At 46.0% G+C, this 23,389-nt stretch overlaps 1 protein-coding gene across 1 annotated transcript in view; it reads left to right on the top strand.

The window, feature by feature from the left end:
* AARS1 (alanyl-tRNA synthetase 1) overlaps nucleotides 1–2,830 on the top strand; it is a 373,026-nt gene extending 370,196 nt beyond the window's left edge. The window contains exon 21 of the mRNA XM_078670073.1: nucleotides 1,722–2,830. Within this exon, the coding sequence (XP_078526199.1) occupies nucleotides 1,722–1,907 (186 nt within the window). The 3' untranslated portion in view covers nucleotides 1,908–2,830. The remainder of the gene's footprint in view (nucleotides 1–1,721) is intronic.
* The last annotated feature ends 20,559 nt before the right edge of the window (nucleotides 2,831–23,389 follow it).

Below are 23,389 nucleotides of genomic sequence, written 5' to 3'. Positions count from 1 at the left end.
AAATGTAACATGTAACCTGTGAGGCAGTAAACAACGATTTGCTCTAGCGAATTTCATGCTACTGTGGTAGTATGCTGGAATCTGAAATTTGCACTGTAGTAATAAATGTGTGAACATGTTAATTAGTACAACTGCTTTAACTGCATGAGTGCGGTGGTTATTTTTGCGCTGTGCAGCTTTTTTCTAAAAGCCGCGTTACATGACAAGCTCAGCTCGTCATCAGCGTGCGAGCGGCACAACTCATGACGAGCTGAGCTAGTCATGAGCAGGCAAGGGGTTAATAATGTTATTAAGCCACATTTATTTTCGCTGCCAAGGCATACATAATATATGTACGCTTGTTTGGGTGCTTCTATTACACATAATACAGTGACGTAAAAACCCATATTTCACAAGGCCCTGTAAAATATGGAAAAGACTTTGATTTCCAACAACTTCTCAATTTAGGGCACTGTAGCTTTAGGGTTTGACTTCCGGTGAGATAAACCTCTGATGTAATTTACTTGAGGTCTGAAGCTCCATTGTTTTCATCTGGAGCCATCTTTAGCCTCTGCATCTTCTTCCTTTGATAAACCCATCTCCTCCAATGCAGTGTTTGAATTCAGCCATTCCAGTTCCGATTGTCCCAACATGTCTGCAGCTGCCGGGTGAGCAAGTACAAGTGGCAATCCTCAGACTTTTGGTCCCTTTGAATGCAGAGCAGAACATATATACTGGAAGTTCCTTGTTTAAGGCAAACTTCTGAAGGCAATTAGGGCAAAGTCTGAGGACAGTTGTCATAATACAAAATGGCATTGAGGAATCTCAGGGACCCCACCTTCATACAGACTCATTCTCAGACCACTTCAAAATCCATCATTTTACATTTTAATTGCTTTATTTAGTGCGGCTCTCTTCTTTTTACTGATAACAATCTACCGTATCAAAACAGTATAATCCAATATTTCTGTTGCTATTTTCATTCCCGTTTGAATAAACGGATTCTAAAACTGATGTCTCCAAAATAAACATGTAATAATAAAATATATAATATAATAATGTGTAGTATGATCCTACATAGCCATCTTGGGATTCTGTTGACATTTACAACCCACTCTGCCTTTGACCTCTCGAAGTATGAAGTCCCCAGACGTCGTCCATGGCGATTCTAGACCTTGATGTACGATTCATTATTATTGTTGTGGGTGGAACCCATGCCTTCTGAGAGGCGCAAGCTTGAGTGGGTCGTTATGAGCCTCTCCTCAACAGTGGTAATAAATCGCATATTATACATAGTGCATCTCCATGTATGGTTTATGACCGAAGGAGAGCGTCACACCCATGTGTTCATGGAGCGCCGCAGATGCAGCTGCCAAGGTCTGACGTTGAAACAAGTCGCAAACTTGATTGGGTTTACTCATCGGGGTGTAGAGTTGGCGTGAACTGTCACACACTTTCACAGCCACCTTAAGAACCCAAAAGAACGAGCAAGTAACACTTCTGAACAGAAACACTAGCCAGCAATACCAGTTCTTGTGAAATCCTCTTATTCCAAGATCGAATAAACCTTTGCAAATGCACCCTGTTCTGACTTTACAGAAGAATTTGTCAACCAACTGTTCTCCAAATATGTGAGCTCAGTCACGTTGTAAATATCACTGTATTGGGCTAAGTGATTCATTTTTGTTGTGTTGCGTTTGCTTACTCGCTGATTATTAACCGTAACTACTTGTTTGTTTCAGGAAACTGTCAGCAAGGGCCTGAAAGCCAGCGAGTGGGTACAGAAGGTGTCTGACTTGATGGACGGCAAGGGAGGCGGGAAAGAGCTCTCCGCTCAGGCCACAGGCAGGAACATCGACTGCTTACAGGAGGCGCTGCGACTAGCCAACGACTTTGCCAAGCTGAAACTGGGGGACTTGAAGAACTGAAGTGTTTATTAGTGATGGTTTCATTCCATTTAGAACATTCATATTTAACAAATTAGTTTTGGCCACCAGTCATTTGAAATTCTGGAGGGTTTGTGTTGCTGGAAAGAGAAGAAATTAAGAGTTGTATTTAACAGCTGTTACCCAAACTGACTATTTTGATACAATTTACTTGATGAGGACTTCTGCTGCACTCTGTAGGCTTACCGTCCAATGGAAGGGAATATTTCTGATATTTTTTTATAACTTAATGTCCTATTTGATTGCTGTTTGGAGTAGGAGCAGGCCAAGGTGTTTCTCATTAACTTTTCTTCCCATCTGTGCCTTCATCAGTCATGAAATTCCACCTATTATCATTCTATAATTTTCATATTTAATCCACCCATAGGTGAGAGCACTAAGCCGCAATTCAAAGCTCTTCGCAGCTAAACGTGTGATTGGCAGAGCTCACAAATGCTGTTCTCCTTGCACAATCTTTCACATGGCACTGGATTGTATGGCAAGCTTTCCATCTGAAAGCACTTGAAATTCTCTCTGGCACCGTGCCCCCCCCCCCCCCCCCCCCAAACCATTCCTTACCCAAGGTAATCTGATTGATCACTGGTGGCAAATTAACATTTGGAAGTCCACTAACCCTGTACATCCATTCAACTTGAGTCGCGTGGAAGCCTTGCATGATGTGGCGAGGCCTGCGTAGAAACGTCATTGTCCTGTTGAATGTTGGGACATTGCTGCTAGAAACTAACTTCTGCTCCCAGGTCCACCTTCCCTGTCTGCTTTGATCATGTACAATGTTCGTTTCACTAACAGAATTAACAAGATACGTAAGTCAGTCTAGCTTGTAATTGGTTGCTGTTACAGGATCTTCATTTGTCCTTGTAACCAACAACGAAAAGGTTGGTTCTAAATAAAGAAGATGCAACATACTGTGGTGGTTGTTATCTGTTGAGTTAAGTGATATTTAAATCAACTGCACTACCTATCCTTCCGTATGGCTCTCGGCAGCTGTGCACTTCATCTAACTCTACTTGCATGGTGTGGATTCATGTTCTGCCAGGATTGTTTTTTGCATGTCGAACCTGCTCCATTGTTAGCTTAGGCTAAATGCCTTGGTTTACCCATTTCTCATTTTCCTGGGCAAACTCTTTCCTAAAATATCAATCTGTTTTAAGGTTCGCTGTGCGTTCACTTAAGCTTTCCCCATGCTACTGCCACTTACCCTGCTGAGAATTCAATTTGTTTACTTGTCCGTAGTCTCTGTAATAAGTAGTCACGATTTCAGTTACAAAAATGAAGCTCCGTATTAATTGAGGCTCTTAATTCTTAAAGGTAGTGCAGGCGAAGAAGATTGAAATGGACTGGAAATGTTAAATTCGCTCTTCGGGCCACCTTTTCAGCTTCATGCATGACACAGCCAAGCAGCTTTGGGTGCTGCCAAGGCAGGTAATGTGGTTCACAGCTCTTTACTCCACACGAGCAATGAAAAGTCAAACTCTCAATGCAGAAAACAGGAAAAAGTGGTCTTTGGCACACCAACTAACACACATAAGACTACAAAAATCGTCCTAGGTCACACCAAATGTCCCTTTACACTAACCAACGCAAGCAATGTCATTGCTAAACATTGAACATACTCTGCTAACAAGTCACTCGCAAACCCCGAACAAGATTGATGGCGCTCCCAGTTCCATATGAAAGAGCATCCAGTAAGAATGTGGCTCAGTACCATGGTAGTGGCTGTTCGCGCTATACAAATGCAAACAGTATAATTTACACGGTGCTAACAAACCAAATAAGGGGGACAGAAAAGGCCCTTCACACTGGGTTGGTGCACGTCTACAGTCTGCATATATGAAGTCATTGGACTTGGAATAAGTTGTGAAACAGATATTTTTGGCGCTTAATACATTTTAGACACAAGGATTGGTTGTACAGATCATTATGAATAACATCTATATAATGTGAACCTAAACAAAAGGGAGGGAGGGAAGGAATTGTATCACCTCTCGAAACGGGCACAAGACATACAGCAGTGGGCAATGTACAAGCCAGAAGACCAAAACATCATTGCAGACATGGGAGTATCTCACAAGTGGAGAGTAAATCAACTTTTCTTAGAAAAGAGATTTACTCAGTGGGAAACAGATTTGTTCACAAGCAAAAAGGTCGGTACTTCACTTCAAGATCCAAGAGGAATGCTCTTTCCATGAGTTGGTCGTGGAGTTTTTGTACGTCATACTCCTGATTCTGAAATTTCACACGATGTATAAGTACAGGAGATTGAACATGTAGGTAAAGGTAAGTGGCCAGCACAGTGCATGCCAGCTGTGGTTTCTGATGGATACTTCTAGCTGCAGATTCCTTACCTTAGAATGCTCCCCAGGCACCAGACTGGATCCGGAAAAGTTTCTCCACAGAAGTGCTCCTGCCTGCCACTATGTGGCACTGTAGGATTTTGTATGGAGGACTCCACACTACTCTGGAAGTGATGAAGCAGAGCAACATATATGCACAACCCCTTCATGATGATGTCTGTTCCTTTATGTTCGAGGCATGTGGGCTGCTGAATTTATATCTATGCATAGATCGCCGCCTAGTGTTGGGTCCGGATGATTGCACATTGTTGTCCTGGAAGAGTCTTCGAAGTATCACGAGATAAATGGCTCCTCCCCTGGACTACAGTGCGCATGGGCATCCCCTCCATGCTCCGATTGTTTTTTTCCGCCATTGGGTTCGGATGTACTTCTTAACTCACGTTCGGAATATATATTAGTTACTCTTTTTCGAGGCCAAAAGGCCTTAGGGGCGTCGGTATTGTCTTTCGTTCGGTGCCTTTTACCTTTCCAGTTCTTTGAACTAGACTTCGGAAGACTTTTTGCCTTTCGATACCAAAGGTCCCTCGACGATCGACGATTGAATGGAGTCCGTTCAAGCGCTGCCCTGTCTGCAACTCGAAATATCCCCACATCGACGTGCACCCGGTGTGCAACAAATGTCTCTCACCGGACCACGACGAGGACAGCTGCATGGCCTGTTCGAAATTCAGGTCGAAGAAAACTCTCCGTCTTCGACGCGCTGCACGACAGTCGGCCCGACAATCGGCACCAGACCCGGAAAACATCTTCGGTGGTGACGACGAAGAACATGTACAAGAAGAGGATCCGGAGCACTCGGATCCTGCGTCGGAGCCAGACTCCACCTACAACGAGGATGAGGAAGAACTCTACGTCCATGATGAAGACATCGTCGAGGTAGGAGACGACGTACAACCTATCGGAGCCGTCGACGACGACTCAAGCGAGGAGATAGGCCCAACCGCAGTAGCGGGGCCCCATAAAGACTCTTCCACGGCTCGGGGCGAGGCATCGCCGGAAGGCCTTAGCCAAGATCTTCAACACCGTTCTCTAGTCCCGCTTCAAGGCCCGACTAGGAACATTTCCAAAGAGCCATCGGTCGATCGGCCACACTCAGTGGAGAAACCGAAACCAAAAGACACAAAATCGAATCCGACACTGGTTAAAACAACCATCGGCTCGACGACTTCGGAACATTCCAAGTCGAAACGTGCGCTCGACCCCTCGGGATCGAAAGGGGGCGTCGAACGGAAGATCGGATCGACTGCGCCTGTGTCTACAATAAAACACGTCACGCTCACATCGACTTCCGGCTCCAAAGATGGCGAATCTTCCGAAGGACTCGAGGCCTAGAAGACCATCGATCCGAAGTTAAAGAAGCCACTGTTGGTCAAGGCCTTCGACCCGAAGCCGAAAGTCTGATCGAAAGACCCTACCGCGTCGAAGCCCAAGGGCGTTCCTGCTGCGCAACAACGGCTCGAATTGACGCACAGCCTCAAACGCACTGAACTGTCGAAGTCGGTCGAATCGAAGACACCGCCTCCATCGAAGAAAGTCAGTCCGTCGCCGATCCTTACGGCGCCGATAAAGTTCGGACTACCCCCGACAGCACGGCCTAAACCTGTTCAACATACACAGGCTACCGACTCTTCCAAGTCGACGTCGGTTGCCGCAACCACTCCGCCTCGGACGGAAGACGTTGTATTCCAGCCACCGTCCCACGACAACCAGTCGAAACTCTACATCGACTCCGAATCAGGTCGACTCACCGTTTACAAGCGTAAAATCAGGCCTGAAACGCCTATGGAACATTATAGGATACCACTAAAGAAAAAGAGAGACTCTACCACCTCTCCTATTCTTTTTGAGCCCATGCAATCATATGGTCAGGACTATACCTACTCTCCCACAAATGTCACTGAGGATGTGGAGGGAGGGGACAATGAGGACCAGTTTAACTATCCCATTGATACTGATCAAGATGAGTCCCAGCCGTGGGCTGACACTGTGGACCCTGCTGAGCCACACACCACCCCTGATACTCTTTCATATGCTATCAAGCCTTCGCCTACTGAAGATACTGCTGCGTTCAACGCACTGATTCAGAGGGCGGCACATAACCATGATGTAGATATGCACGCTGACCCAGTGGAAGAAGACTTTCTTTTTGATACGTTCTCCACATCAGAAAGGTCTATCAAAACTCTGCCTATGCTCAAAGGTGTGCTCAAACATGCAAGTGACATTTTTAAAGAGCCCACTAAAGCAAGGGTGGTGAACCCAAGAATTGAGAGGAAGTACCGGCCTGCGCCTGTCGATCCTACCTACATCAAGGGCCAACTCCCACTGGACTCCTTAGTGGTAGCTAATGCTCGCAAAAGAGCGAACTCTCAGACAACGGGTGATGCTCCTCCTCCGGACAAAGAAACCAAGATCTTGGAGGCCTCTGGAAAACGTGTGGCAGCTCAAGCTGCTAATATTTGGAGAATCGCCAATACCCAAGCCCTGTTAGCAAGATATGACAGGGCACACTATGACACGTTAGAGCAGTTACTGCAACACCTGCCAGATACTTATAAGGAGGGAGCAGAAATGCTTATACAAGAAGGGAAGTTAATCTCCAACCCGTCCATTAAGTGCGCGTTGGATGCAGCCGACACAGCAGCTAGGGCCATAAACACTAGCGTTATGCTCAGGAGGCATGCCTGGCTCCGCATCTCTGGATTTAAGTCTGAGATCCAAACTACCCTGCTCAATCAGCCAGTAAACCCTGACTTCCTGTTTGGTCCGGAGGTAGACCCCACTCTTGAAAAGATTAAGAAGGACACTGAAACTGCGAAATCCATGGGAGCTCTGCAGTCTCAGCAGTTCAGGGGCGGTTCCTTTCGTCGCTCCGGTAACGGGAGCCTCAAGAGGACAAGCGTCGCAACAAGCCCAATACACCAAGGGGGGCGCACAAACCACCTATAACAAGAACAATAGGGGTGGATACCGTGGGAACAGCAGCAAGGGCAGAGGACGTGGAAATAATAATACCAGATCCTCCACCACTAACAAGCAGTGACGTCTTGTCACTGCCCCCGACCATATGACACCGGTCGGGGGGAGACTCCAGCAGTTCCTGCCAGTCTGGGAAAGCATTACCACGGACAGGTGGGTGAGACAACTTATACAACACGGTTATTGTCTAGAACTAACCTCCACTCAACATACCCCCAAGGCACCGTCCTATGTCCGCCGAGCACATGCACTTATTGCAGCAGGAAGTCATATCCATGCTGCAAAAAGGCGCCATAGAACTTGTGCCTTTAGAAGAGCAGGGTACAGGGGTGTACTCACTGTACTTCTTAATCCCAAAGAAAGACGGGTCTCTCAGGCCCATTCTAGACCTCAGACCTCTAAACCAATGCATCCTGTCAGAACACTTTCACATGCTAACGTTACAGCAAGTTCTGCCGTTGCTCAGTCAAGGAGATTTCCTAGCAACATTAGATCTAAAGGATGCCTACTTCCACATTCCCATTCACCCCAGTCACAGGAAATATCTCGGGTTCACCATCAACAACCAGCATTACCAGTTCAAAGTCCTGCCTTTCGGGGTCACTACAGCCCCCAGAGTGTTTACGAAGTGCTTAGCGACAGTAGCCGCGCATCTTCGGAGGCAACACATCCATGTCTATCCGTATCTGGACGACTGGCTTGTACAGGCACAGTCAGCCCAGCAGTGTGCCGGTCACATGTCCCGCACAATTCACCTCCTACACAGTCTGGGATTTTCGCTCAATTACCAGAAGTCCCATCTTCACCCCGCACATGTACAGCAGTACCTAGGCGCAGAAATAAACACGCTCGCTGCCACAGCGCAACCAAACCCAGCGAGAGTCAACAGCATGCGAGTGCTGATTCAAAAATTCAGGCCACAACACTCACTCCCAGCGCAGGTGTTCATGCAACTAATAGGCATGATGGCCTCCTGCATCTCCATAGTCCCCCACGCGAGGCTACACATGCGTCCGCTTCAGGAATGCTTGGCACGCCAGTGGAACCAGGCTCAAGGACAGCTAAAAGACCTAGTGTTGGTGACCGGTCGTGCATACAACTCTCTGCATTGGTGAAACACACAAAACCTTTGCAGGGGACGACCGTTTCAAGAGCCTGTACCACAGATAGTACTGACGACAGACGCATCTCTCCAGGGCTGGGGTGCGCATGTCCTCCACTATACAGTGCAGGGACTATGGACACTGCAACAGCAGAAAATGCACATCACCACAAGTAGCAGGGATACCTGATCGGGTATTCCTGTCCCCCTGGGCACCGATTTGTGCTGAATACCCTGTTCCGGGTTTTTAAATTCAAAGTTATAGATCCAATAATTAACAAATGATGCCTCTTCTCAATGATTAGTTTTGCCATACTTTCATTTTATTTCACTTGTGTTCCAATGCATTTCGGCAGTATTTACTGCCTTCATCAGGGAAATAAGTTCTACAAAAATCAAAGAATGAATGATAATCAGCATCAGTAATTTCATTAGGTTCATTACTTGTTACTGGTAATACACAAACTATACTCTATTTCATTTATTCGTTAAACATGTACCAAATTTAAATTGTGCGCAAGGTGTACATTGGTGTTTCTATTCCCAAAACTAGTGATACCGTTAGTGACTTTCACAGTTAACCCTCCTTGGTATGTTCTAGGCGTATCTAGCGTCTAACTATTAGTGGGTTTCGCTATGGCGGCGTATAAACAATGCTAGTTGATCCGCCTCGCTAGGCGCGCTGGGTGATAGGTTATAACGCTCCCCGGTATGGAAGCTTCTAAGTAAAGGAAATAACTACGCGCTTTCTGTGCCTTGCCTAACAGTTGTTTTGGCTTACCTTCGCGTGTATGGCGCCCTGTACTGCGGTCCACCCGCAGGTTCGTTTCTCTTCCGGTATGGATACTCGGAAGTTCGCGCTTGCGCACTAATGAAGCCCTCGTGGTTTTTTTTCCTCTCTATAACTTTATTGGTAGCTGAGTGCTAAGGATGATCTCCCCTAGTGCTCGCTTCCCTTATGAATCAAAGGGGACACATACATAATGTCCAAGTATTTTAAATATGCAAATAGTGTTACAGAAATAACAAATGATATTTGATGTTAGTAATTAAAGGTAACAAAGAAATTCAGTTCGTTCATTTAATCCGCCCGGTTTCAGGCTGCCAAGATTATAAATCCAATAGTTCTCCTGTTTTAGTAGGCTCGTTTTATTGGAAGATCCTTCTTTCTTAGGTAGAATTTCCAAAACACATACTCTTAGTTGACTGACGTTGTGTTGTTTTTGTGTGAAATGTTCTGCTATGCTGGTCTTGGATGATTTCAATCTTATGGTACTTTTGTGTTCGTTTATACGTATTTTCAGTTTTCTTTCTGTGTGGCCAACGTAAACATCACCACATGGGCACTTTATCATATAGATTAAATTGGTTGAATCGCAAGTTGCATTTACTTTTAATGAAATGGGGTACCCCTTTTGTGGATGTGTTATAATGGGTCCTTAGATGATGTTGTTACATGTGTTACAATTATGACATGGTACTGTACCCCGAAATGGTTTTTTTTTTTTTGTTCTTCATGCTTTGGTTTGAGAAAATCGGCCAAATTTTTAGAACGAGTATATGCAAATATTGGTTCTTCCCAAAAAATTCCCCCAAAATCAGGTTCCAATTTTAACATTTGCCAATGTTTTTTGATGATTCGTTTAAATTGTGTGCTCACTGTGGAGAATTTACTTACGCATGTGATTCGGTTACTGGATTTTTTGTCACTTCTTTTCAGGAGGTCCTGCCTCGGTTTTAATTGGGCTCTCGTTAGAGCTTTTTGGGTAATGTCATTAGGGTATCCCCTGTCACTGAATCTCTGTTTCATGTTGTTGAGTTGTGCTATACATTGAGTGGCCTCTGAGACTACTCTCTTCACCCGTAGCATTTGGGAGTACGGCAGATGTTTCTTGAGAGCTGGAGGATGGTGGCTGTTGTACATTAATAGATTATTTCTATCTGTGCTCTTACGATACAAGTTGGTTGAAAATGTATTTCTTAATTTGGTGATTTCCACATCGAGATATTGTACTTTTGTTTCATTGATGTTCCATGTGAAGCCTATTTGGTCTACCCTGGTATCCAAAAGTTTTAGTTCGTTTTCCAAAGATTCTTTCGTACCCCTCCATATGCAGAAGATGTCATCTATGAATCTTACATACATGATTATGTGCTGATTCCAAATGGGGTTATAATGAACGTGTTCTTCAAATGCTGCCATGAATAGGTTGGCATATGCCGGTGCGGCGCAATTTCCCATAGCTGTGCCATGCTTTTGGATGTACCATTTTTGATCATGTTCAAAGTAACTATGTAGCAGGGTGAACTGCATCAGTTCTAAGATGAAGACTTGTAGATCTTGAGGATATTCACTATCCAACAGGGCCCTTTCAATGGCTTCCAATCCTCTTTGATGGGGTATTGAGGTATAAAGTGCTTTGACATCAATAGTTGTCATAATCATGTTGTCTTCAGGGTCGATGGTGGATAATTTTAATAAAAAATCCGTAGTGTCTTTCAAGTAAGATTTGGTTTTGAGTACTAAGGGTTGAAGATATTTGTCCAAATATTTCCCCACTGGTTCGTGGATGCTTTGTTTGGTGGACACGATTGGTCTACATGGTGGTCTCTGTAAGTCCTTGTGTACTTTGGGTACCAGGTAAATCGTAGGCGATTTATAGTTGTCTTGGATGAGGTACTTTTTGGTTTTGTCCGTTATAATTCCCAAGTCATATGCTTTATTTACGATGGTTAATAACGTTTGTTTGGTCTCTGCTGTGGGATTTCGTGCCATTTCCATATACAAGTCTGTATCGTTAAGATGTTCTGTCATGGTGTCTTGGTAGTATTTTTTATTAAGTATTACAAGGGCTCCTCCCTTGTCTGCCTTTTGGCATATTATGTTTTCATTGGTTGCTATTGATCTCAAAATCCCAAATTCTTTTTTGGTCATGTTCATTTTGTTAGTTTTCCGTTTGGTGTTTAACTGCTGGATTTCCTTACTGCAAAGTTGTTCATAGAGGTCTATCGTCTTGTGGCTTATTGGTGGCATATAAGTACTACGGGTTCTAAGGCCCATAAGTTCGTTTGGTTCATCTGTTGTTTTCTTTTCCACTACGTTTTCAAAAAAGTGTCTTAACCGCAGTTTCCTTGTAAGTTTAAACAAGCTGACTTCTAGTTCTAAAGTATTCGTATGGGCTGTTGGAATGAATGATAATCCTTTTTGTAACGTTTCAATTTGGTTCGGATTGAGTGTAAAGTCGGAGATATTCAATACTAAGTTTTTGATGTCTGTTGTTGTTGCTTCTTCTTCTCTTTTTTGGTCAATGTCGATCTGGTTTGGGGTTGGTTTGGTTCTGTTTCTTTTTCTACGTCCCCTCCGGAGTCTTCGGTTTCTATCCGGCCTCCCTCTAAAAAAGGTGCCGCTGTTGAGGTTGTTGCTTTTTCACTTTGTGCTTCTTTTTGTGGTCTGTATCTCGTTTGGGTTGTTCTTTCACTGTCTGTAGAGGACGTATGTGTGTGTGAGGTATATCCTTTGGTTTGTCTTTTACGTGCATATATTTCTGCCCATGTATATACTTCTTGTAATTTGTAGTCTAGCGTATCTCTCTTGTATTTACGTAGTTTGCGTTCATTAACCTCTTGAATATGTTTAGATAGCTGTTTATTAATATCCTCAAGAATGGTCGATAATTCTTCTGGTGAAATTAATTTTTCCAGTTCTGCTTTGGTTTGATCCATTTCTTGTTTTAGCTCTTCCAATATCTGGGCCAATTCCTCTATGATCAGAAGGATAAGATCCAAGCTACATTTATTTAAAATAGCGAACCATTTTTCGGTGAAGGATTTTGAGTTTTTACATAGACTGGGTTTGAGAGCTATCCTGAGGCCTCTAGGTATACGTTGGGCTTTGTGATATTTGATGTCATAATTGTAACACATGTAACAACATCATCAAAGGACCCATTATAACACATCCACAAAAGGGGTACCCCATTTCATTAAAAGTAAATGCAACTTGCGATTCAACCAATTTAATCTATATGATAAAGTGCCCATGTGGGGATGTTTACGTTGGCCACACAGAAAGAAAACTGAAAATACGTATAAACGAACACAAAAGTACCATAAGATTGAAATCATCCAAGACCAGCATAGCAGAACATTTCACACAAAAACAACACAACGTCAGTCAACTAAGAGTATGTGTTTTGGAAATTCTACCTAAGAAAGAAGGATCTTCCAATAAAACGAGCCTACTAAAACAGGAGAACTATTGGATTTATAATCTTGGCAGCCTGAAACCGGGCGGATTAAATGAACGAACTGAATTTCTTTGTTACCTTTAATTACTGACATCAAATATCATTTGTTATTTCTGTAACACTATTTGCATATTTAAAATACTTGGACATTATGTATGTGTCCCCTTTGATTCATAAGGGAAGCGAGCACTCGGGGAGATCATCCTTAGCACTCAGCTACCAATAAAGTTATAGAGTGGAAAAAAAAACGCGAGGGCTTCATTAGTGCGCAAGCGCGAACTTCCGAGTATCCATACCGGAAGAGAAACGAACCTGCGGGTGGACCGTAGTACAGGGCGCCATACACGCGAAGGTAAGCCAAAACAACTGTTAGGCAAGGCACAGAAAGCGCGTAGTTATTTCCTTAACTTAGAAGCTTCCATACCGGGGAGCGTTATAACCTATCACCCAGCGCGCCTAGCGAGGCGGATCAACTAGCATTGTTTATACGCCGCCATAGCGAAACCCACTAATAGTTAGACGCTAGATACGCCTAGAACATACCAAGGAGGGTTAACTGTGAAAGTCACTAACGGTATCACTAGTTTTGGGAATAGAAACACCAATGTACACCTTGCGCACAATTTAAATTTGGTACATGTTTAACGAATAAATGAAATAGAGTATAGTTTGTGTATTACAAGTAACAAGTAATGAACCTAATGAAATTACTGATGCTGATTATCATTCATTCTTTGATTTTTGTAGAACTTATTTCCCTGATGAAGGCAGTAAATACTGCCGAAATGCATTGGAACACAAGTGAAATAAAATGAAAGTATGGCATAACTAATCATTGAGAAGAGGCATCATTTGTTAATTATTGGATCTATAACTTTGAATTTAAAAACCCGGAGCAGGGTATTCAGCACAAATCGGTGCCCAGGGGGACAGGAATACCCGATCAGGTATCCCTGCTACTTGTGGATTATAGCCTTATCGCCCCAGACGGGGGACGAACCCTGGAGGCACGTAAAAAGCAGTAAAGACAAGATTACCAGCGGTGCACGATTCTGGCCTCAAAGAAAATGCACATCAACCTACTGGAACTGATGGCAATCTTTATGGCAATGAAGGCGTTCAAGTTGCATCTCTGCAACAAAGTCGTGCTGATCCGGACGGACAACATGACTACCAAGTATTACATTCAGAAGCAGGGAGGGACACACTCTCCACAATTGTCACACCTAGCTCAGTGCATGTGGAAGTGGGCCATTCAATGGAACATGTTCCTCATGGCGGAACACCTCTCAGGCAAGGACAACCAGATGGCGGAACTGCTCAGCAGACACAGCCATCAGATGCACGAGTGGGAGATACATCCCTCAGTGCTCCAACCATATTTCCAGCAGTGGGGTCATCCAGAGATAGACCTCTTCGCCACACACGAAAACGCAAAATGCCGCGCCTTCGCCGCCAGGTTCCCTCACCCGCAGTCTCAGGGCAATGCGATATGGATGAACTGGTCGAACAAATTTGCGTACGCCTTTCCTCCAGCACCACTCATACCGCTGGTGGCACGCAAACTGAGGCAACACTACATGACGCTCATCCTGGTTGCTCCAATGTGGGCAAGGCAGGCATGGTACACCACGTTCCTGGAACTTTCCGTGGTTCCCCACCAGCGCCTAAGACTCACACCCAGTCTCCTCACTCAGAGCCATGGAGACATTCAGCACCCAGATCCGCAGCAGTTGAGCCTTGCAATATGGCTCCTGAGGTCATAGAGTTTGGCCACCTGAACCTGCCTCCTGACTGTATGGACATCATAAAGAAGGCTAGGCGACCTACGGGCAGACGGCAGTCCTGAAATATAGGTCTTACGCGGGGAGTCGCGAGTGGAATAATTGTACACCGCGTGAAAATTACCCGCGCTGTCTTAACCCACGAAGAGGATCTTTCTCCTCCTAGCTGTAACTTTGGCTGCTGTGAACTACAGTGTGCCGGCACGGGCAATATCCGTGAGTAATATCACTACGATTTTTTCTTTTTCACATTAAGTGCCTCACGGTAGGGTGTACCTTAGCGCGTACATACCACCGGAGTGCAATTGGTCTATGGTCCTGATGAATGCTGTGCGAACTTGCGTTTTTTGACAGCGGAAACATGTTGACCTTATATTATATCTAAGGACACAGGTCTCCTAATCCAGAACCTAGTTTTGTCCGCCCATACACGTTTTTAACCTCAATACGGATTGGCCCACATTAAATATTTTGTTTGGGTTTCAATTCTGTATTTTTAATTCTGCACTCACATTTGTTTAGCACATTTTGAGTTAAATCACTGTTATACTCATCACCAACCCGCTCCGCTGTAACTCAGGCGTTGTAGCACGCTGGGGGGGGGCATTCGACCACCCCAGCGGGGACCCCAATGATGAAGCATGTCACCAACTAGTGGTGAGTGAGGGTCCTTCTAACAAAGAGGTAGACTTTCCTTTTCAGTTGTGTGTTCAACACAACAATACACTAGACTGCTACCTCCTGGTTGGTACCATTGGAATTTTCCAATCCTGCAGTTACCTTAATTGGGTAGGGGTTTCTGTATATTCTAGCACGTTTATTATTTTTTGTCACATGTTTTTCACTTTTCACTAAGTCACTCCTTAGTTGTTTGATGATATACTTGTTGGGGTACAGGAGTGTCTACTCGCGCCCTCTCTCTCTTGTTGATTTTGTTTGACCTACCACCAGGGCCTGCACACGGCAAAATGGAAGCGTTTTGTTATCTATTGCTCCAATAATAACATAAATCCACTTGATGCTTCCACGCAAAACATCATATGTTATTTGCTGCACCTACAGGTGTAATCTAGCGTATAGTTCCATCAGGATACATTTAGCAGCAATTGCGGCTTTTCTTCAAAATAGACAGCACCTATCCCTTTTCAGAGTACCAGCCATTAAAGCGTTTATGGAGGAACTGAAAAGGGTCATTCCTCCAAGACACCTGCCTTCGCCGGTCTGGAACCTCAACATAGTCCTCACCAGGCTCATGGGCCCACCATTTGAACCTCTTCACTCTTGTGAGATACAATTTCTCACATGGAAAGTGGCTTTTCTGGTCGCAATTACGTCACTACGACGAGTTAGCGAGCTGCAAGCCCTCACTATTCAGGAGCCTTTCATTCAAATTCATGCTAATAGGGTTGTGCTACGCACCAACCCCAAGTTTATGCCCAAGGTAGTGTCACAGTTCCACATTAACCAAACTATTGAACTACCTGTATTCTTCCCAAATCCTTATTCAGTGGCAGACAGAGCACTACACACACTTGATGTTAAAAGGGCTCTCCTGTATTACATAGACAGAACTAAAGACTTGGGAAAACTAAACAACTGTTTGTTGCCTTCTCTCCACAGCACAAAGGCAACCCGATTTCTAAATCAGGTATAGCCAGATGGATTGTTAAATGCATCCAGATCTGTTATCAAAAGGCTAAACGCACGTTAACAGTTCCCCCAAGAGCGCATTCCACACGCAAATTAGGGGCATCCATGGCTTTCCTAGGTAACATTCCTCTAGAGGACATATATAGAGCAGCTACATGGACCACCATACACACATTCACCAAACACTACTGCGTGGATGTACACTCAAAACAGCAAGCTGCTGTAGGTCAGGCTGTTCTCAGAACTCTTTCAGACTGCTGCAGCTGGCACGGGCAACTGCCAATAAGGAGGGTACTACTATTTATTCTATGCATAGATATAAATTCAGCAGCCCACATGCCTCGAACGGAATATGCTACTTACCAGTATGCATCTGTTCTTGGCATGTAGGGCTGCTGATATTTATATCGCCCGCCCTCCTCCCCGGTGCCTGTCGCAGCTGTAGCATTCACACTTATTCTAACGCATGGTCATCACTTACTATATCACACTCCATCTCTGCCACAATGGCGAAAAACAATCTGAGCATGGAGGGGATGCCCATGCGCACTGTAGTCCAGGGGAGGAGCCACCTATCTCGTGATACTTCGAAGACTCGTCCAGGACAACAATGTGCAATCATCCGGACTCAACACTAAGCGGCGATCTATGCATAAATATAATTATCAGCAGCCCTACATGCCAAGAACAGATGCATACTGGTAAGTAGCATATTCCTTCCACGCCTTCAGATGTAAATCTGGAGCTTTGTCTTTCTGACAACGTCTAAAACAATTTCACCATTCTGCCCAAAAATTATGTCCCTACCCAAAAAGAGAGCAGTTAAGCCATACTGCGACTGGGAAGCAAATGTCATTCATAGACCCGCTTGAGGTGTGTCTTTGGTATATGGGCTTTGCCCACAACTCCTAAGTTTTTCGATAAGTGTGCCACCATGCACTCGAGTGGTTCAAGACAGAGAGGCAAATCTGTATGTTGCCAAACACAAGAAAAATTAATGGCCTTTGCATAAGTCTCAACCCAAGATGCAGGTGTGAACTCTCTCTGAGGCAGTTTCTGTGATTTCCCTACTCTATGCTCGAAGTTTTCCAGTAAGCCCAAGCACAAATCAAAGAAAGCGAAGCAGAACTCCACGTCATCCCACCGTCCAGACTCCAAAGAGAAGGTTCAAGGTCTTCAAGATGTCCATGCTGCAAATGTTTGGTCTGCTTTCGGCTCCATCTGACCGCTTTTCAGGGCCTGTAGAACCACAGGTTCCACAAGTCGGGTTACCACCAGAGGGTCCATCTTTGTTGAGGTCTGTCAAATGCCAAAACTTTCACTCGAGTCCTGAGAGCCACACCGCTCCCTGCTACACAGACACCGGTATTGACGCCAGTAGAGGATCCAATGCCAATGTACGACCTCCAACTGATTCGGCACAGGCCTGACCGATGTTGTGCTACAGAATTCCTGACAGTAGTCATGCAACCTGACTATAACCCAGTGCATCTCTCATGCCGCACCTACCACCAGAGGCCCAGTCCTATTTGTGGCTCTACGCTCATCCTAGGCCAGAGCAAGGGTCACCCCAGGATGTTGATCATGATGGTGACTGGGTGGCTTGCTTTTAGCAATGCCCTCGCTTATGCATTTAAGGCCACTTGGTCAAATCCTCGGTCTTTCCACCTCTGAATAGGCAGGTGGGCAGATTTCAGATTAGCGCCTGGGTAACTGGATTTTCCCAGCAACCACCCCACCCCAGAGATCCTGACAGTGCAAGCTCCGTCCAGTAAGGGGAATTCTAACTCATTCCAAGCCACTCCACCAGTTATAGAACTCAGGAGGATTGAGACCTTTAGCAAGCAAGCGCATGCTTTCTTTTGCTAGTCTAGCATTAGTCGGTAAATGCCATTGGTTTGCTGGGTCTTTACACACAAGCAGTGTGAGACATGGCCAATGAAGTCTTGCCAGCATTACCAGCATAACTTAGGGTCTCATAGGCCCAAATGATTCATGAGGGACAGGACACAGCAAGATTATTTTATTCTGTCTCTCATGGATATACAATTTGATGGGTCCTGCTTTTTTGTAAGAAGGCAGACTTTTAATTGAACCATTTTAAGGACAACACCGCTACAGTGCACTCTTTAGGATTGTTGACCACTGCCAAACTGTTTCCGCATCAATTCATGATGTTTAGAGGCTATTCCAGAGATCTGGCGTATAGGTAGAGATACCCGTCCTAGCCTTGTACCCTGTCCTTTTAAAGCCGTGGTTATGGGTATGGCAAGTATTGTGCGGTACATCGCCAGAGCATCACTTAAGTTTGCCCTCAGTGGTGCATGCCCATTTTCATCCCAGGGCAGCAATTAATCACGTCCAACAAGTGGGTTTTTTAGATTATTCAAAATGGCTATGCCCCATCTTTTCTTTCTGACCCGTCCACTATTTGTCCCACACTAGAGCAAGTTTCAAACAAGTTTATTCTGTTACAGGAGGTGTGGTTGTTGCTCACTGGGGGTGCTATTGAAAGGGGTTTGTACGTGTAAAGATCAACGGGGTTATTACACTTTGTGGAGTGACTGCACGTCCTCACACACTTGCAATTTTTCTCATTCCAAAGAAGGGCAGGAGTGGCAGGCCTTTTGTGGACCTTCAACCTCTGAATGCCTTCCTGTAGATTGATAAATTCAAAAAGTTCATGTTAGGCCAGGTTCTGTTTGCCCAGTACTCAGGCAACTGGATGCAGTCCTCGGGCCTAGAGGACGCTTATTTTCATATACCCATCCTGTAGTCTCAATCTTTATCTACAGTTCAAGGTTAATTTTCTGATTTCTGTGATCCTTTATGGCTTCACCGGCATTCATGAAACTGATGGCGATGGTAGCTGCAAATCCGAGATTGGGGATACCAGTCTTCCAATACCTCGACTGATTATTGAAGACCGACTCACCAGAGTCAGTTGTGGACAACGGCGGATCTCCTGATATCATCAGGTTCACTATCAATGAGCTGAGGTCCCACCTAACTTCTTGGCAGAGGCTTTCATCCGCTGGAGCAATCCTGTACACAGTGGAGTTCAGATCTTTCCCTCTGCTGCAGTGGAATATAAATCTTTACAACGCGAGTCATTACATCGCATGCCATCACAACGCGGTTGTTACAATGACCGCGTTGTTAGCACTCTACGCAAGTCATTACATCAACTTGCAGTAGATGGCGCGCGGATATAAGAAATGTATAATTTACTATTCCTACTCCAGCCTACGTAAAAGTAGGGAAGGTGTTGGAATAGTAAACTATACTATTTCTAATGTTAGGGCGCCATCTACTGCAAGTCAATGTAATGACTTGCTTAGTAATGGCTGCATGGTAACGACCCGGTTGTTGTAACAACTGTGTTGTAATGGCATCGCGGTGTGATGACCACGATGTAAAGGTGTGAGAAAGTGCCATCTTTCTTGCCTTTGTATGCCCCCACTTTTTTATGAACTGCTGATGTGCTTTGACTGAGTGTGCCCTGGGTTCCTGCCAACCAGGTACCCGGGGCCTTTGTTCCTTCCCTAAAACTGTGCTGAAACTAAAAACCCCATTGCCATCTCTGGCCACCTGTCCGCCCCTAGTAAATGGCATGGTGACCAGAGAAGACCCCGGAGGGCTGCAGCACTTATTGTGCCACCCTCCGGGGCCCTGTACCCTGGCACCCACACACTGCCTTTGCAGGCTGAGTGCCTAAGTACAGAACTAAACCAAGAGTCGACATGGCACACATCCCTGTGTGCCATGCCCACAGAACCCACTGCCCTGGCATACTTCAGTCACCCCTCTAGCTGGGTGCCCTATACCAGAGGTGTGGGCACAGGTGCATGAGCCTCTTGCCCCTACAGTACCCAGGGCCATTCCTGGGCACTGTGTGCAGTGATGCCATTAGGAGTATATGGTGCTGGGAGGTTGTCATTACAAACTCCACAGCACCATAATGGCTACACTAAAGACTGACAAGTTTGGTACCAAACTTTCAGCACATTAAACCCGAACTGATGCCAGTGTGGGATTTAATGTAAAATGCACCAGAGGGCATCTTAGAGATGCCCTCTGAAACCCTAACCTACAATCCACATCTGGGCTGAGTGGCTGCAGAGGCTTCCACACAGCAGACATGTTGCTGGACCCCTGGGTGGAGAGCCCCCCGCTCTCCTGGGCCTGCAACAATGCACATCCTGGGCGAGGTGCTAGGTCTCCTCCCCCAGGATGGGCAGGGGGAAGCTTCAAAGGCATGCCGCCTCTGTGAGCTTCTCCAGACCATTTGCTGTACCCAGCAACTGGCCCCCACCAGTTCTAACCCCCACTCTGGCGGGAAGACTGGCCGGAAAAACTACGTCAGGAAGGGGGGGTGCCAGCCTGTGCCAACCCCAACCCTCAGGTGGGGGACACGAGGTGAAGCACGACCCCGGGCTCCGGCCATCTTGTAGATGGGGAGCCCTTCCCAATCCCAGCTAGGCTCCTGCCCCCCTCCCACAGGAGAGGAGCAGACTAGGGGTGTACTCACCCCAGGACAGGGACCCATTGGTTCTGTCCTTGCCCTACCTGTAACGCCCCTAAATTCAGTATTTAGGGTCTCCCTGAACCTTCCTTCCTCAGATCCCGATACGAAAAGAAGATCAAGAAGAAGATCCGCCGTGCAGCAGCTAACAGGACGACAACAACTGACTTGGCCCCAGCCCTACCGGCCTGTCGATCCTGGAACCTGCTCTTGCCTAATCCCGGCGACTCCTGCGGACAGCAACCATGGGAAATCCAGAGTACCTGCCTGCCTTGACCCTCTTAATCCGAAACCGGTCCCAGGATGCTTGTTTCCGGTCCAGGGAAGACATGGCTTGGCAGTTCGGGCTGGACTGTTCCCATGAGGCACAGGGTCAGACTGATTTGCATAATGGCCATGTCTGAACCGGGGTGGCTGAGTGGGCTAAAGAATGGTGATGGATTAAACCCAGATCCCTTGACTGGGGGTGAGTGTTTGATTTGCTCAAACGCTCCGTCCTTCATCCCCTTTTGTATCACTTTGTTCGCCCTAAGTGTGGCAGGGTATGCTCAGACGTGAGTCCCTTGCTCACTTGGCCACTGGATTCAAGATAGCCTGGCTGATGAGGATTATGTATCCGAAACCGGTCCCAGGATGCTTGTTTCCGGTCCAGGGAAGACATGGCTTGGCAGTTCGGGCTGGACTGTTCCCATGAGGCACAGGGTCAGACTGATTTGCATAATGGCCATGTCTGAACCGGGGTGGCTGAGTGGGCTAAAGAATGGTGATGGATTAAACCCAGATCAGTTGACTGGGGGTGAGTGTTTGATTTGCTCAAACGCTCCGTCCTTCATCCCCGTTTGTATCACTTTGTTCGCCCTAAGTGTGGCAGGGTATGCTCAGACGTGAGTCCCTTGCTCACTTGGCCACTGGATTCAAGATAGCCTGGCTGATGAGGATTATGAATCCGAAACCGGTCCCAGGATGCTTGTTTCCGGTCCAGTGAAGACATGGCTTGGCAGTTCGGGCTGGACTGTTCCCATGAGGCACAGGGTCAGACTGATTTGCATAATGGCCATGTCTGAATCGGGGTGGCTGAGTGGGCTAAAGAATGGTGATGGATTAAACCCAGATCAGTTGACTGGGTGTGAGTGTTTGATTTGCTCAAACGCTCCGTCCTTCATCCCCTTTTGTATCACTTTGACCCTCTTAAAGCCTGGGACTCCCATCAGCAGAGGCTCTGCTGCAACATACCACCTGGTGCCTACCAGGAAGCTCCGACCAGCCCACTCTGCACCCGCCGAGCCCGGGCCGGGCCCAACCGAACCAAGACCACAAGGAGGTACCCCCAGCGACTGGGACCCGAAGTCCAGTGCCCAAAGACCCTCCTTAACGAACCAGCCGACGCTTGCAGACTCCGAACCAGGGGCCACCCTAACCGCGACCAGCGGAGGGTAAACTTTTCAGACACCCCTGCCCACCCGGCGTCCTACAGCCCCCTGTGCCTCCCTTTGGGGTACCTACCTGTGTTCCAAGATCCCAACTTACCTCTCGAGGTGCTGGTCGCCCCTGGAGAGTCTCCATCCCCGAGCCTGCAGCCTTTGTTCCTTTTTGACCTTTCCCATTGGATAACATTGAGCGCCCGACGGCTCAAGAGAACCCTGCACCCAGCCGCCCGAGTGCCGCTGGCTATGCCACCTTTGTCCTATCCTACTTCCCCCCCCCCCACCCTTGCCCTGAGCAAGTGACCAGGAGCCCAGCTCCCGCAGCCACGTGGCCTGCTAGCCAGCAGCCACCAACCAAAGGCCCCCTTCCCTCATTGGATATCATTGGGCCTACCTACCTCTGCACCCGGCCGGCCCTGCGCTGCTGGGGCGGAACCGACTGTACTTACCTGACCCTGGGGGACCCCTGAGTCTACACCCAGTACCTTAACTTCACCAGCCAAGTACTCACCTGGGAACCGGTAACTCACTTACCTGCCATTGGATAACATTGACCCATTTTGTCTCGAAAATTTTCGAAGTGTGAAGTTTTGAAAACTGCAAATATTCATATAAAATCAGCCGAAGTCCGAATTCCTAAGTACTCACCTGCAAGCAGGCGAGAAGCCAGTCCTGTACCTTGCAGCCCAGTACTGAACCGCACAAGTAATCCTTACCAGGTTTACTAGTAATCTGTATTTTCTCCATAGGAACCCATTGTCTGCTTTTCTATGAAATTTCTTCTAAGTGCCTACTTTTGAAAACTTGAAATATTCTTTAAAAATCGTACGAACTACTGAAACGCAATTACCTACCTGTTTTAAGTTCAGACCCCAGTGCTGGCCCTAGAACCCCAGTACTGGATTACAAAAGTAACGCGATCATACTTTACCTGCAACCTGAATTTTCTCCCACTGAATAACATTGCCAGATTGTCATTGAAAAGTTTCTAAGTGTGAACTTTTAAAACAGCTTTATATTCATGAAAATTCACCACAGTAACTAAAACGTTTTTGCTAACTTGATTTTAGCTTAGACCCCAGGACTGAATCTAGGATCTAGTCCTGGAACTACTAAAGTAATCTATACTGTAATCACCTGTACTTTTATGGTAACTATTCATTGAGCTCAATGCTAAAGTGTGTCTAGACTTGAGTTGCCTTCAGTAACTCCTGTACCTATTGTGTTCATCAACCTTATTGCTTTCTTGCAAAGTAATTACATGAGAGTTCTCATATCGAGCAAAGTATATTTTTATGCCTGTTGGTTCTAAAAATAAAACAACTATATCTTTGGATATAAAAAACATTGGCCTGGAGTACAGTCTTTGAGTGTGTGAAATCCTTTACTGCCTCTGGTA

The sequence above is a fragment of the Lissotriton helveticus genome, chromosome 12 (genome assembly GCF_964261635.1).
Source record: "Lissotriton helveticus chromosome 12, aLisHel1.1, whole genome shotgun sequence".
Classification (NCBI taxonomy): Eukaryota; Metazoa; Chordata; class Amphibia; order Caudata; family Salamandridae; genus Lissotriton; species Lissotriton helveticus.
This window is presented reverse-complemented; position numbering and strand designations above follow the sequence as displayed.